Here is a 16,255-nt window from a genome sequence, read left to right on the forward strand (position 1 = left end):
ATATTATTTATTTGGGTCATCTCTCTTTTGTTTTTGCTGAGTCTGATTAAAGGTTTGTCAATCTTGTTTATCTTTTCAGTGAACCAGGTGTTGGTTTCATTGACCTCCTGTATTGTTTTATAGACTCTTTCATTATTTCTGTTCTGTTCTTTATCATTTTCCTTCTTTTATTCACCTTGGGCTTTGGTTGCTGTTCTTTTCCTACTTCCTTTAGGGGAAAGATCAGATTTTTTGAAATTTTTCTTGTTTCTTGAGGTAGCCGTATAAAGCTATGAATTCCATCTTAGGACTGCTTTCGGTGTGTTCACCAGATTTTGGTTTGTTTTATTCCCATTTTCATTTGCCTCAAGGTATCTTTTGATTTCTTCCTGATCTCATTGTTAACCCGTTTATTGTTCAGAAACATGTAATTTAGCCTCTATTAGTGTGTTTTTCTGTTTTGTTTTATTTCCTTGTAATTGATTTCTAGTTTCACACCATTGTGGGTCAGAGAAGATGCTTGATATTATTTCAAACTCCTTTAATCTACTGAAACTTGTAGAGTTTCCTAACATGTGGTCTACCCCAGAAAACCTTCCATGTGTACTTGAAAAGGAAGTATAGTCCTGCTTTGGGGTAAAATGACCTGATAATGCCAATTAAATCTATCTGATCCAGTGTGTCATTTAAGGCCACTGTTTCTTTGTTGATTTTCTGTCTGGAAGGCCTACCCATTGACCCTTTTATCATTATGTAGTGTCTTTATTATCTCTTACTATATATAGTCTTCGTTTTAAAAAGTGTATTATTTAAGATATAAGTATTGCTGCCTCAGGTCTTTTTTAAAAAATTCTATTTGCATGAAATACCTTTTGCCATCTCTTTACTGTCAGTCTGTGAGTTTCTTTTCTTCTGTGGTGGGTCTCTTGTAGACAGAATATATACTGGACTTGCTTTTTTACTGATTCAGCTACCTTAATGTCATTTTATAGGAGCATTTAAACCATTTTCATTTAAAATGATAGTTGATAGGTATGCATTTATTGCTATTTTATTCTTTATAACGATGATTCTCTTTTTCTTTCTTTCTTCTTCTTGAAGAATTCTCCTTAACATTTTCATCAGATCCTAAAAACCATCCAAACGATGACAACTGCTACTTTAGGGCTTTGCTGGAAAGCAAGCAGTTAATGGAGATAAGGATGACCTCTGGTAACCACTGCTGTTTCTCCTTTCTCACTTGCCTTGTCCTCTGCTGTAGGTGTCTCCCGCAAGAAGTACACAAAGAAACAAATTGGAATCTGAGACTTCAGCTGCCAGGAACCTTGTACACTGCTGGAAGGGGGCAATGGATACTGTCTTCCGTTGTGCAATGCAGGCCGCCTTGAATCTGGGCTCGACGTTTCCAGAGTATGATATTGACTCGGAAGTCTTCCGTCAGCGCTTCAGGCAGTTCCGTTTCAAAGAAGCAGCTGGGCCTCATGAAGTTTTCAACAAACTCCGGGAGCTTTGCTATCAGTGGCTGAAGCCAAAGCTGCGATCTAAGGAACAAATCCTGGAGCTTCTAGTGTTGGAGCAATTCCTAACAATTCTGCCCCGGGAGCTAGAGACCTGGGTGACAGAACAACGCCCAGAGACTACAGAAAGAGCAGTGTCACTATTAGAAGACTTACAGACTGAATTTGAGCTACCAGAGCCACAGGTGAGAAAAGAGTCAGGGATCTGGGTAATTAGACTAAAGGGTACCAGAGACAGGTGGGATTGGATCGGACATTTGCCCCGTGTCTTTCTTCAGCCCCACGATTTCACCACACTTCTTTTCATCTCTCTCTTCCAGTGGAGAAAACATGTGGGTCAGTGGTTTTCAACCTCCTCAGACTCAATCCCCCTCTGTAACAAGTATTTTCTAATGTCCCAGTAAATGTACCTAGATGAAATTCATAGATAATAGAACCTACCTACAAGCACTCATCAGAAACACCAATATTACACTCTAGTGTCTGCAGACCAAATCTGGCTGCAACCCATTTTGTATGTGAGCTAGTCATGGTTTGGACCTGTTAAAGCATTGTTAGAAAACCAAAGAGGAAGAAGGTGAGTAAATCGCATTCTGAATGTGGCACACAAAGCGTAAAATATTTACTGTCTGGCTCTTTGCAAACAAAGTAGGCCAACTTTGAGTCAAGTAGAGTCTCGGAGGAATTTAAATAAAAGGAACAGAGTTGACTAGAAACCAAAAAGCATTTCAGCGTGCACATGTCCTGGCTTGAGTGGCTTCAGAAGACCTTATGAAGTTGTCAGACGCTTGCCTCTACTCAGACTCCCTGTGAAGGCTACAGGCAGTAATTCAGGCCAGCAGAGCTCAAACACTATGAGCAGTGTTACTGCTGGTCATGTGATTTTCCAGAGTGGCAAAGAAATCTTGGTGAACCTGAACAATTAGTAGTATAGTCTTTCTTTGAAAAGAAAAGAAAGAAAGAAAAAGTAAGAACACTTTTTTTTTTAAATTTACACCTTACATTCAGTATTACTTTTTATTAGCTCTAGGCACACAGCATAGTGGTTAGACAGTCATAGAGTTTACGAAGGGTTCCCCCGATAATCCCAGTACCCACTGGGCACCATACATAGTTATTACAGTATTGACCATATTCCCTATACTGTACTTTACATCCTCACCATGACTTTCATTTCCAAAGCAGTGCTTGCCTAGAAAAGTTAAGTCATGCTAAGGTGTGCAATAACGTTTTGAGATTATATGACGAACAATGTGAGGGTGTCGATTGGTTCTTTTTACCTATGTCAGTGGTCGGCAAACTCATTAGTCAACAGAGCCAAATATCAACAGAACAACGATTGAAATTTCTTTTGAGAGCCAAGTTCTTTAAACTTAATCTATATAGGTAGGTACATTCCTTATTGAGGTAGCAGCCGCACGTGGTATTTTGTGGAAGAGCCACACTCAAGGGGCCAAAGAGCTCGTGAGCCACAGTTTGCCGACCACTGACCTATGTGGATATTTGAGGGGGACAGTCCAAAGTTGGTAGGGACCTGGAGTTCTGCACTGTGCATTATCTATACTCCCATCTCTGCCCACTCAATTGTGATAGCCACCACCTGCCACCGTATTCTAGACACCTAGGGGCGGTGGCCTGGCCCTCTGCTCAGAACCCCCGAGGAAAACCTGTTGGAGGCTTGCGATAGCTGAGCACAGGCCGTCATCTTTGGAGAAGGGAGGAAGTGTTTCTAGTTGGGCATGAGGGGCGCTGCAGTCTTGTGTGTTGATGGGATTTGGTAGTTAGCCTGTACGGACAGGACTCTGTTCCAAAGTTTCCTGCCTCCAAGATGGAATGCCTTTATGGTTTCCCTTCCCTTCTGTGTCTCTTTGTTTGGCTTATGCATGAGATTTTTTTTCTTCGTGTGGTCTTATCCTGCATTGTCAGTATGACAGGCACCAGCCAAGTGTGGCTCTGGAGCACTAGAAGTGTGGCTGGTCCAGATTGGGTAGGCTGCGAGGATAAATGCATACAGCACTCAGAAGACTTAGGGTGAACAATGAGGTAGATGACATAGCTCATTAATAATTTTGAATGCTGTTTACATTATGAAATTATGCTATTTAGATATATGTTGTTAAATAATGGATATTGTTAAGATTGACTTTACCTATTTCTTCTATTTTTCATATGACTGCTGGAAAATTTAAAATGACTTTGGTGGCTTGCATTTTATTGCTACTGGGCACAGCTGGTCTAGACTTTAGAGTGATGGGCTCTGGCATTTCCTCCAGATCTTTACCCCGGACATGCTTTTGGATGACCTGGCAGCAGTTGGAATGGCAGACATACCACCAAACATCCACGTGGAGGTACCCCCTCTCCAAGCAGTGGGACCTGTCTCCGAGGCCCCAGTGGCAGAGGCGTGGATCCCACCGGCAGGGTTGCAGGAGCTGAGCTATGGTGCTGCTGGGGAAGGCCAGCCCCTTCTGGACCCTGGTAAGACACGGGTTTTATTTCCTTTCCTTGATTTCTGTTTTTGGAGCTCAGAAGCTCTCCAGGGTTGAGGTTGTTTAGAAACACCGAATATCCAATGAAAATGGACCACTCTGTTAAAGACTAGGAGGAGGAAATTAGATTGAACACATTAGATTGAACAAGATTCAACATCCCTTAAGCTAATGAGCCTGCTCATGAAAGAGGCATCGGCCGAGAATGTTGCACAGGAAATCGATGGGAATTTTGGTAGTACGAATAAAGATGAATTTCCCCCAGCAAGTTTTTGTCAATGACATCTGTGGCGGTGTGAGTCCCAAGGGCCTTGGTTGCTCTTATGGCTTAAGAGCCACATTCAAACATGATACCTTATTAATGTACTCGCTTCAGATCCTTTAAGAGGATTTAATTGATTACTACAATAAAATGAATATGTATCTTATCCCTAAAAAGCTAGAGCAGTGTTTCTGCAAGTATAGCAAGCAGCTTCTCCTATCAGGATCACACAGGCTGGGTTCATTTTTCACAAGCTCTCCAGGTGAGTGCTGTGCATACTATGGTTTCAGGACCACTGCCCCAGACAGCACAGGAGTTAGTCCCAGGAGAGAAATTCCAGGGTAAGAAAGGTTCATAGAAGTTCGTGGAAGTCTCAAAGGTGATCAGGGACTTTCCAAAACTGTACAGAAGGAGAAACCACAGGGTTCTCCGGCCAGGCCCTGGGAGATACCATGTTAGAAAATATTGTCGTACATGAATTCAAAAATCTTGTGAACTTTTAGGTACCTTGCCTGGGTTCCTTGCTTTTCCGTGTCCTGACTAGGTGCGTGAGAATGGATATCCAGACACTTGGACCCATTTGCTCTTGAAGCCAATAGAAATTCCAGCTCTAGTGCTTCCTGTACCCCTCTCTTGTGGTTTCTATTCCGAGTGCTCTCTCTCTTCTCGGGGTGTCGGGCAGACAATGAAGAAGGGTACATGTGAGACTACACTGTCTTTTTGGAAAGGATGATTTGGTCCATTCCAAGCACACCTGTACGACCATATGTTATTTATATGTGCAATGCTACCCACCCTTACACAGTTCATCTCATAATGTCACAGTGTGGTTATTTGGTCCTGAACTTGTCTCCTTTTCTGTATTCATCCTGTTTGTCTGGTACCAAATCTTGAACTTTGCTCTGGCAAGTGCTGGGCATATAGAAGACACGGGCTTGGTCTTGTTTGCAATAGCGGTGGGTGACCAGGAGGAAACACCCAAAAGGAGAGATATATAACCATTAAGGTCAAAACCAAACTATATAGAATATTGTCGTTTATACTCCAGTCTTTATTTTGCCTACATCTCTTATCTGTTAACAAGCTTTTACAAACCTGTGTTTCTGTTTATGCCTGCAACAAGTGGCAGAACCTTGCCAGTCGTGTTGAATTATGAATCATTCTGCATGAGTTCCCATCACATGTGCGGATTTGCTCCTCTTAGCGGCAGTGCTGGGTGCAGAGAGCAGCACTGTTGCTCTTGATTTGCGTACTTGAGTCTCTAAAGCACAGGAACGTCCGGTATGTTCAACAAGGGAGAGAGAGAATGATGTAACAAGTGAAGTATATCTGTTAGGAGGAGAGGAACCTACTCCTTTCTCAACACTGTTTAAAGTGATATAATATGCTTTGTCTTCCGGACTGGGAGGTCTCCATGTCTACTTCCTGGTCACCAAAGTCTCATCCTCTTTACCACTTGTAGAGGGCCCAAGGGGTCTGCAAGCAGAGCTAGGAGAGAGATATGACCAGCAGGTAGGTGGCAGGAGTACGCACAAGCTTTGCTGGGCAACTCTGTCAGGTGTGCCTGTGTAGGAAGTCAGGAGGAGGACCAGGGAACTCCACAGGGAGTAAGGGCTCGAGAGGGGGCTTGCCTGTCTAGGTGAGGATGTAGCCCATTAGCAAGCACACTGGGAGTCTCCAGGTCATAGAATGCCAATGGGCAGCAGCAGCTTGGGGTCATATAACCACAAGGCTCCACCTTTTCAGTGCCTAACAGATGTGGGGTGATAGTTTCTGGGCTATGCAAAGGAGGCCGGCTCTAAGTGGCTAAAAATCTGCTTCTGGGAGCTGATATTTGAATGCTTGGATGTGTGAGAATTTGAGTTTGCAGCATGCAAGCTTTTGAGTAAGGAGTCCCAGTGAGAGTGAAGAAATGAGCAGACTAGAGCCCAATACAAAGAAGGCTCGTCCATACCCTTAGGCTCGTTTCCAGCACAACCTCTTGGGTCCTCTCTGTGGCGTTTAAAGGTAAAGAAAAGAGCCCTGTCCACAGAAGGTGGCATAGAGGCATGACTTCTGACTGACTGATGTTCAGTGTCGGCCAAAATATCGTGGAGCCAAGCTATAAAACACACAGTGAGCATCCTTCTATGTGCATGTGCCAGCAGGACAGATTTCTAGGTTAGGAACGATTGGTTAGGGAGCCTATGCATTTAAAACTTGAATAGATATGGACAAATGTGCTGCAAAATTATTGCACCAATTTACCCTCCCACCACAGCATGTGAGTGCGAGTGTCTGCTTGCCTCCACTCACAGCCGTGCTTTGTGATGAGCACCAGGGCTGTTCTCCCTTTATTGGCAGACAGATGGAGGGCTGATACCTGTGAAAATCCTTTCAATCATTGTCCAGTTCATGCCGCATTTGTGGTAGCATTTTATGGAATGGGTGACTAGAGGGTGGCAACTGAAATCCGAAGGGTGGGAGATGGCTCAGAGGAGGATGGTTAGCGGCCTTAGCTGACACGGGCTGTGAGCTTAAGCTGGGGAATACAAGCTCAGAGTAGTGGCAGGAGCAGACCCTTGAGAGTCCAGAAAGTGGAGGCTGAGTGCACCTGAGCCAAAAAAAAAAAAAATCAGAATGTCACACAGGAGAGAGGTGGGTGGCGGTAGGCTTGGTGCACAGTGAAGAAGTACATGACGTTGACATCCAGCAAGGTGCTCCAGATTGGGCCAGCTTCTTTGAAGGCTGGCACTGGCACCAAGGAGTACTGTGCCAGGCTGAGGAAGCAAGGGGACAGTTCTCAGTCTCTTTCGGTTTGGTGCTACACAAAAAGGGGCAGCTGGACTGACGATGATACTCCTGGCCTTGTTCTCATGGGTGCTAGATTCTGCTCCCGGGGCTGCTTCAGTCCTTGACTAGTCACATCTCTAGCTCCCTACTTTCACCCAAGGGGCACATGTCTGGGTTGCTTTCATGGTGACCTGCGATGAATCTACAGCCTGAAGAGTTTCAAGTCCATGCTTTATGTATCAGATGGGAACTGCCATATGAACATATCCTGCCATTCTGAACTTGTTTTCATGTCTCTCTTATGGGGAAATTCTCCGCCTTCAGGTTTCTGCCACCCTAAGGCTGTGCTGCTGTCCGCTCCACCCCCCCACCCCCGCCATGACCTTTCACATTGCTCACACTTTTGCTTGATGGCAACTATCCTTTGACCCATGACATCCAGTTTTATTTGACCCGGGGCTTATACGCTCTCATCCCAACCTTACCTTTGAAGTGGAAGCATAACCAAAATGAAGAGTTGTATTTTGAATCCCTTCATTTGAAATATATGGTATTTTAGTCGACTTCCTATGCTTCTCAATATATGTTCTAAAAGCTCAATTTTCTTTCGGGTTAACATTAGTCAAACCAACTTCCTAATGTCTGTTTACTAATTCTGATATTTAAGCATTGCCCTGTATTTCATTCTGAAATGAGCCACTTCCAACTCACACTTGATTGCAGACCCGTCAACTTGGCCAGAACTGAGGTGGGGGTTGGAAAGAGGACCGAGCCACTGTGGCCTTCACTGAGGAGAGGCGTGGTAGAACACAAGGGGACAGCGAGTTTAGAAACTTCTCCTGGTTGTCCTTACATAGACACCGAGAAACATTGTTTGGTGATTATTTCGGTTTGCTTCAAGAGACTCTACTTCTAGACTTCAGCTGAAACAAACAGATTATTTGTTGCCCATTGCCGACCTACCTCAGTTGCCATTTTAATTTGAATATCTCTTTAAAAAATTCTTCCGGTAACCATTTTCCTAACCCCCACTTTGGCCTCTCATTTTCTTCACTTGGCAGTCAATAAAACAGTGTTTCTCAGCTTTAATCTGCCAACACTTTAGGAAGGTTGAGTTCGTGTTCTGGCCCTCACCTACGTAATTCCATTCTCAAAACAGATGTGGAATTCATTCAGTGCATTGATTTTGCACCAGTATTGATTCACTTCCTTCTGTAAATTGGAGGAGAGTAGCTTTGAACTGAGCACAATAGGATCTCCCCTCCGCCCTGCCATTTGGCTTTCTTCTTATCTTGAAAGCGCGTGCGCGCGCACACACAGACACGCACACACAACTTGTCAGAGGCTCCTGGAGAAGCACTGCTGAGAAGGGTAGTAGGCAGATATTGAGAGGCCACGTGTCCAAGAAAGAGACCTGGACTCTGAAAAATCCGGTGTGGATTCAAACTATCCTTCCTCCAATCTCTCCTTATGGCCAGGACACCCACAATCAGAGCCTGACCCTGCAGCGGCCTCGGAGAGAGACCTACAGGATTGCAAGGAAGTGCAACAACTGTTGGAATTGCTTGACTTCAAGATAGGTAGGTGAGGGTTTGTGAAATGTTTGGGAAGAAATGAAAGTAAAATTCGTCCTGACTCCCAGGATAAAGAGATTTGGGATATACACTTGGAATTATTTCCATCTTCCCACTAGCTATTGATTAGAAACCTTCTCAGTCTGTCTCTTCATTCCCCTTGGGACATGGTGACACTTGAAATTCCTATCCACGTTCCTGATTTTGATATTGGGAGAAAAGAAAAATGTCAAATCACAGAAAAACTGAAAAGTATATAACCATTTTCTGGGTTTTTGTTTGTTTGTATTTTACTGATAGAAACACACACACAGAGAGAGAGAGAGAGAGAGAGAGAGAGAGAGAGAGAGAGGCAGGCAGACAGGAAGGGAGAGAGATGAGAAGCATCAATTCTTCGTTGCAGCAGTCCAGTTGTTCACTGATTGCTTTCACATATGTGCCTTGACCAGGGGGCTACAGCAGAGAGAGTGACCCCATGCTCAAGCCAGTGACCTTGGGCTCAAGCCAGGGGCCTTGGGCTTCAAGCCTTTGGGTTCAATCCAGTGACCATGGGGTCATGTCTGTGATCCCCCACTCAAGCTGGCGACCCTGTGCTCAAGCTCGTGAGCCTGCACACAAACCGGATGAGCCCTTGCTCAGACCGGAGACCTCAGGGCTTCGAACCTGGATCCTCAGCATCCCAAGCCAACACTCTATCTGCTGCACCACTACCTGGTCATCCTATTTTCTCTTTCTTTAGACAGAAATGCACTTCTTGGTCCCAGTTCACCAGAAGACTCTGAAGAGCCAAAAACTCAACTGGAAAATCACACAGAGCAGCTACCCGGAGACCACGCATTGCCTGTTGATGACTGGAACCCCTTTCCAGGAGACAGAGCTCAGAGATCCAACAAGGAACAACCCCTCAGCTCCAGTGCCCTTGAGCAAAACAGTGTCCAAAAGCAAGCACACCGATGTATTCAGTGTGGGAAATGTTTTGTTTCCAAGAAGGTACTTAAAGGGCACCTAAGAATTCATTCAGGAGAGCTCCCTCATGAGTGCCTTGAATGTGGGAAAAGATTCCTTCGTAAGTCCAACCTACAACGGCACCTCCGAGTTCATTCAAGGGAGGCACCCTATAAGTGCAGTGCGTGTGAGAAGCGATTCACTCGGGCGTCACAACTCATGGAACACCAGGAAACCTCTTCTCCTCAAGGAGTGTACACTTGCCCTGACTGTAGGTCGCAATTTTGTGTTAGAAAATATTTTATGCAACACCAAAAAAGCCACACAACTGTAAAACCCCATAAATGTCACAGTTGTGGGAAGAGATTTAGTCAAAAAAGAGACCTTCATGTGCACCACATGGCACACACTGCAGAGAGACCGTTTGTGTGTGAGCAGTGTGGGAAAAGCTATAGACAGAAATCAAGCCTTGCTTTTCATTTAAGAAACCATCCTAGGGGAGAAGCCATTGTTCTACAAGCTTCTTAAAGATAGCACACTATCATATGCACCAAGCTACTCACTTTAGGGAAGAATGCTTTGAGAATTTGTTGAGGGAAACAGCTCTTTCACAAACTGACACTCCTATATCAGAGCTTTAACCTGCAGTAGGCTATCTTGGAAGAACAGTGTTCAGGCTTATTTATAAGAACAGCTTTCTGTTTTGCGATGCTTAAAATGCATCTTCTGCGTCATACACATTCTAGAGTATTCACTAACTCTTGCTACTGTCCTAGACGTGAGTTTTCTTTCTGTTTAGGCAAGTTTTGTTTAATCCTTATGATGAAAGTGTCTTTGTCCCAAGCCAACCACAGCATAGGTGTAAGTAAGGAGCATATCAAGGTCGGCATTCCTTTGGCATCTAGGGTCAACATTCCTGTAGACGGGTACGTGCCCAGTTGACCTGTATCTGTGCACTGTTTTACTCACATGGACATAGATACGCTGTTCTTGTTGGATTGCCACTGACTAGTAATTGGAGAAACATGCAGATGCTTCCCTGATGGTGCCAACGAGCACTTCCCTTGACTCTCTCTTCCACCATGTGTCAGAATCTCTTGTACACCCACTGCTGTGTTTATACATCATCTGAGCCTTGAACACAGTTCGTTTTTGAAATGGGGAGCACTTCCAAAAGATAGGGGTAAGGGAAAATGTCCAATCCTAAGGTTCTGTGCAGGGCAGAGAACAGTGCCCACCTCACAAGTACTAGCAAGAGTGAGTGGATTATATAAATGTCAAAACCCTACCTGCAGTGGACTTCCAGTAAATACCGTATTTTCTTTCTTTGTTCTGTGAAATGATGAAAGCGTTGAAGGCCACAAACTTAACTTTAAGTCTAGCTTCGGTCACCTCCCACACATCTTATGCAATGTTCTTATTTGTGATGTTGCAAGTGTTCGTTATTGCAGTTTTCATTTTATTTCTGTTCTTCCCTAAGAGTCAGACATTGTTGATAATTTCCTGCCAACTTTTGGTTATAATGCAAAGTTTGTTAAGTAACATGGCTCATTCTTGTTCTGCTTTGAAGTGTATTTACATTTCCTTGAAGACTTAGGTTCTCCGACCATACAGACTAAGGGTTCCACTGTAGGGAACACCCTAGGAAAGGAATGGTTGTGCCATTGGATTATAGCTACTCACCTTTCTAAATACTTCGAAATTGTACGACACATATGTTTTCCCACGCCTTGGCTTGCGGTTTCACTCACTTAATGGTGTCCCTTGATGAAGAGAATTTCCCAGGAGATACATGGTTGAATTGATCATTTCCCCTTTATTATTCGTGCTGTTTGAATCCTGGTGGTGAAGAAAATTTTTGTCTACACCAAGATCATAAACATATTTTCTATGTTTTGATTTAAAAGTTGTATTATTTTCCCTTACACATTGTGACACATTTCACCTGGAGTTGATTTCTTTTACAAACGGTATGAGGTGTAAGGTTCAAGAAAACTTTTTTTACTTATTATTTATTTATTTGTTTGTTTACCTATTTATTTATTTTTAAATTTTAAATTTTATTTAGAAAATTAACTTTAAGAGGGTAGCATTGATCAATAAGAGTACATAGGTTTCAGGTAAGAATTCTAGAGCATTGAACTGTTGATTATGTTGTATACCCATCACCAAAAGTCAGATCATTTTCTGTCACTTTATATTTGTCTCTCCTTCCCCCCTTCCCCACACCCCTTCCCCCTGGTAACTGCTTCAGTTTTATCTATGTCCATGACTCTCAGTTTTATATCCCACCTATGTGTGAAATCATACAGTTCTTAGCTTTTTCAGATTCACTTATTTCACTCATTATAATGTTCTCAAGGTCCATGCATGTTATCATAAATGTCACTATGTCATCATTGCTAATGGCTGAGAAGTATTACATTTTATATATATACAGAAAACATCTTCTATAAGCAATCTTCTATCGTGGGACACTTTGGTTGTTTCCATGTCTTGGCCACTGTGATTAATGCTGTGATGAACATGGTGGTGCCTGTGTCTTTACGTACCAATGTTTTCAAGTTTTGGGGCATAGATACCCAGTAGAGGGACTGCTGGGTCATATGGTTATTCTATTCTTAATTTTTTTGAGGAACCACCATACTTTCTTCCATAATGGTTGTGCTAATTTGCATTCCCACAAGTAGTGAATAAGGGCTCCTTTTTCACCACAGCCTCCCCAACACTTGTTATTACCTGTCTTGTGAGGTGGTATTTCATTGTAGTTTTGATTTGCATTTCTCGAATAACTAGAGAAGAGGAACATCTTTTCATATATCTGTTGGCCATTTGTATGTCTTCTTAGAAGAAGCATCTGTTCAGGTACTCTCCCCTTTTCTTAATTGGATTGTTTGCTTGTTTGTGGCTGAGCTTTACGAGTTCTTTCTATATTTTGAGTATCACACCCTTATCGGAGCTGCTGTTTGCAAATATCATCTCCCACTTAGTTGGCTGCCTATCTGTTTTGTTGTCAGTTTCCTTTGCTGGGCATAAGCTTTTTAGTTTGATACAGTCCCATTCATTTATTTTTGCCTTTACTTCCCTTGCCTTTGGGGTCAAATTCATAAATGTTCTCTATGGCCAAGGTCCATGAGCTTAGTACCTATGTTTTCTTCAATGTAATTTATTGTTTTGGATCTTATATTTAGGTCTTTGTTCCATTCTGAATTAATTTTTGTGCAGGGGGACAAAGTGTAGTCAAGTTTCATTCTTTTGCATGTGGCTTTCCAATTTTCCCAGCACCACTTATTGAAGAGGCTTTCTCTTCTCCATTGTGTGTTTTTGACTCCTTTGCTGAAGATGATTTGTCCATATAAATGTGGTTTTATTTCTGGGATCTCAATTCTTTTCCATTGGCCTATGTGTGTGTTTTTCTGCCAATACCATGCTGTTTTGATTATCGAGGCTCTATGTTATCATTTGAAGTCAGGCAGTGTGATATCTTCTGGCTGTATTTTCAGTTTTTTATTTATAAAATACCCATCATGTATCTTTCTCCTGCTTGGCACTGAAGATACAATGCTGAATAAGAGACAGTTCAGATTCCTTTATGTAAAGCATGGCACGTATCCCCCATCCAATTCTCTATTGATGACAGAACCTTGTCATTAGGTGCCTCATACTTTTGTATTATTTCATCACTTCCAGGGTCAAGCTCCATATGGTGACTTTCTTCAGACTGGAGATCCTAGATGTGATTCCCTTCTCCTATGGAGCTTCTGGTGACTAAGAAGGCTTGACGGCCTGCTGAAGTTTGTCCTGCATATGCTACAGGAATAAGGCTGCTCACCTGTGTGGGTTCTTTGGTGTTTAATAAGGTGTGAGTTCTGAATGAATCTTTTTCCACATTCATGACATTTAAAGGGCTTATCTCCTTTCTGAATTCTTACGTGACACGTGTGTGTAGGTTTGTGTTATGACTGAAGCTTTTTCCCACACCATGAGCATCTATATGGTTTTATTCCTTGGTGTGCCATTAGGTGCTTATTTAGATCTGAACTCCATCTAAACCTCTTATCACATTGTTGACATTTATAGGGTTTCTCTTCAATGTGAATTCTCTGATGCTTAATAAGGTCAGAGCTGACTCTGAAACCTTTCCCACATTCCTGACACTTAAAAGGTTTCTGTCCTGCATGGCTTTTCCCTGAAAATCCATACGTTTTGGGAGCTCTTGTTTACAAGTTGAATGTTTCTTTCTCTTCTTCCCTAGAAAAGCTTGAGGCTGTTTCTGTACCCTGTGTGTACCACCATGATTTTCTTTGCCTGTTTTTTTTTCTGGGCAACTGTCACTCTGGCCTTTCTTAATATTTTTCATCCTGATGCTTGTATTTCTAATGTAGAAGTAGATATAGGTGGGTCATTTTCAGTGTCACTTTTGAGCTTTGACCTTGTTGGAATAAACAGAAGAATCAGCCATCTGTATCCCAGAACAAGAAAACTAGGAATGGAACAACAACAACAAGAATTCAATTATGACTGCTTTTAAAATACAGGAACAAGTGATTTTTGGTCCAGTCACAACAAAAATGCATGGGTCCACTTCTCCCTGAGTCTCCCTGCTAGCCCTCCCCCCCCCTAAAACCCATTAAAGAATGCAAGGCAACACAGAGAATTTTAAAAAGTGGTAAAAAGAATGGAAAATAGTTTGTGACCCCAGAATTAGGAGAATAACATAGCAAGATGTCTTACACCCCCACACCCAACAGAAGAAGGCAACCCAGATCTAATGTTTTCTAAGTGTCAACCTAGCAACAGAAGGCTTCCTGGATAGGTTTATTCCTTCCCCAGTCTGAACGGGAAACCTTATGACACATTTAGAACCCATTAGAAGACACCAAGTGGGCAGGCAGGACTAGCAAGAGGTACCTAGGCACAAGTGGCATGACCCAGGAAGCCTGTTTATCTCTGTTGGTCTGAGACTCCCCATTCCCACTGAGAGACACTCGAGCCTAGGAGAAATACCTTTCTTACCCTCAGGGAGCACCTGCAGGGACACATGGGTTCCCTAGCAGTACCACATAAACCAAGGAAATACCAAAAGCTCTCTGAAAATTAAGCTGTCACCAGAAGCATACCCCACAAAAGTAGGAAGGACTCTATGTGCTAAAATAAAGCACGGTGACTTCCCATTGAGTTAAGATATTTAAATATTATCCAGACTTTCCTAATATAATGTGCAAAATGATCAAGGCATAATAATAATAAAAGTCACCCATCAGACTAAGAACTTATAAAAATCACAACGTGAGTGAGAAAAATGCAATCTGACAAAAATGAAATCAGATGAGAATTTAAAAAGAAACAAAAATCAAAAACAAAAATAAAACATAAAATTAAACTATACTTCAAAATAATCCATGGTTTAAAGAGAAGGTCTCAAAGAAAATTTGAAAATACATGGATGAATGAAAATGAAATTACAATATATCAAAATATGTGCCACAAAGCTAAAGAAGTGCTCACAGGAAAATGTATAGACGAAAATGTTTACAATAGAAAAGGGGAAGGGTCTGAAATCAATAATCTAAGGTTTCTACACCAAGGAACTAAAAAAAAAAAAAAAAAAATCCAAAGCAAACTGAAGAAAGCAAATAAATATCAGAGCAGAAATCACAAACAAATGCTTGTACTTAAATATAAATAAATAAATAAATTGATAAGCCTCTACCACAACCGACAAAAATAAAAGAAGACACAAATCACCAATATCAGGAAGGAAATTGGGTATATGACTACACATTCAGCAAATATTACAAAGATTATAAGGGAGTACTATAAACAACTTTATGTTCATAAATTTAAATTTAGGTAGAAATGGACCAATTCCTCAAAAACTATAAACTATGAGAATTCAACCAATATGAGATACATATTCTGAATAGCAATATTACCATTAGAGAAATTGAATTCATCATTAAAAAACTTCCAGAAAAAAAAGAAATCTCCAGGTCCATAAGGTGTTACTGGAAGAAGGTGTTACTGGAAGATTCTACCAAATATTTAAAGAATTTCCACCAATTGTATGCAATCTCTTTCAGAAAAGAGAAGAGGAAATACTACCCAACCCCTAGGGCCAGCAGTACCCTGATAGCAAAATCATACAAACATAGTACACTAAAAATGAAAACTACAGACTAACACCTCCCATGAACTTAAATGCAAAGTTCCTCAGCAAGATATAGGTAAACTGAAATGTAACAGTATGTAAGAATTACATACCATGATCAAGTAGGATTTATTGCAGGTATGCTAGCTGGTTCTACATTTGAAATCGACCAACATAACCCACCATATCAATAAGCTTTGAAAGATCACAACCCTATCAACTGACACAGTAAATTATTTGACAAATCTCACATCCACTCGTGATAAAAAACACTAAGAAACTTAAGAATTATATAGACTTGATAAAGACCGTGAACAACAAACCCTGTACTAGTATCACAGGTAATGTTGAAAGACTTAGTGTTTTCATGAAAATGGGAAACAAGTCAAGGATGTGTACTCTCATCACTCCTTCTCAACATAGTCCTGGATGTTTTGTCTACTGCAATAAGGTAAGACAAAAAAATAAATAAATAAAGGTGACTTCTGGGCAAGATGGAGGCATAAGTAAATGTACTCACCTTCTCCCACAAGCACATCAAACTGACAAACTACGGGACCACCATC

General features: G+C 41.9%; 2 protein-coding genes and 1 pseudogene across 2 annotated transcripts; 2 read left to right on the forward strand and 1 right to left on the reverse strand.

The window, feature by feature from the left end:
* The first annotated feature begins 1,327 nt into the window (after positions 1 to 1,327).
* LOC136386487 (zinc finger protein 449-like) lies at positions 1,328 to 5,504 on the forward strand. Its single transcript, XM_066357885.1, has 3 exons — positions 1,328 to 1,681; positions 3,770 to 3,974; positions 5,452 to 5,504. Exons 1-3 carry the CDS (start codon positions 1,328 to 1,330, stop codon positions 5,502 to 5,504), a joined length of 612 nt encoding a protein of 203 aa, XP_066213982.1.
* A 1,418-nt stretch (positions 5,505 to 6,922) lies between these two features.
* On the forward strand, positions 6,923 to 10,066 carry LOC136386488 (zinc finger protein 449-like). Its single transcript, XM_066357886.1, has 3 exons — positions 6,923 to 7,106; positions 8,498 to 8,599; positions 9,333 to 10,066. Exons 1-3 carry the CDS (start codon positions 6,923 to 6,925, stop codon positions 10,064 to 10,066), a joined length of 1,020 nt encoding a protein of 339 aa, XP_066213983.1.
* Positions 10,067 to 13,254: 3,188 nt separating this feature from the next.
* LOC136386489 (zinc finger protein 75D-like) overlaps positions 13,255 to 16,255 on the reverse strand; it is a 30,961-nt pseudogene continuing 27,960 nt past the window's right edge.

This window comes from Saccopteryx leptura, chromosome X (genome assembly GCF_036850995.1).
Source record: "Saccopteryx leptura isolate mSacLep1 chromosome X, mSacLep1_pri_phased_curated, whole genome shotgun sequence".
Classification (NCBI taxonomy): Eukaryota; Metazoa; Chordata; class Mammalia; order Chiroptera; family Emballonuridae; genus Saccopteryx; species Saccopteryx leptura.

Excerpts from the sequence above, each read along its gene's own strand:
- LOC136386487 (XM_066357885.1), top strand. The coding sequence starts at position 1,328 with ATGGATACTGTCTTCCGTTGTGCAATGCAGGCCGCCTTGAATCTGGGC. Across the intron at positions 1,682-3,769 it reads TTGAGCTACCAGAGCCACAG|ATCTTTACCCCGGACATGCT; the intron begins GTGAGAAAAGAG and ends CATTTCCTCCAG. Across the intron at positions 3,975-5,451 it reads CCAGCCCCTTCTGGACCCTG|CGGCAGTGCTGGGTGCAGAG; the intron begins GTAAGACACGGG and ends TGCTCCTCTTAG.
- LOC136386488 (XM_066357886.1), top strand. The coding sequence starts at position 6,923 with ATGACGTTGACATCCAGCAAGGTGCTCCAGATTGGGCCAGCTTCTTTG. Across the intron at positions 7,107-8,497 it reads TCCTGGCCTTGTTCTCATGG|GACACCCACAATCAGAGCCT; the intron begins GTGCTAGATTCT and ends CCTTATGGCCAG. Across the intron at positions 8,600-9,332 it reads ATTGCTTGACTTCAAGATAG|ACAGAAATGCACTTCTTGGT; the intron begins GTAGGTGAGGGT and ends CTCTTTCTTTAG.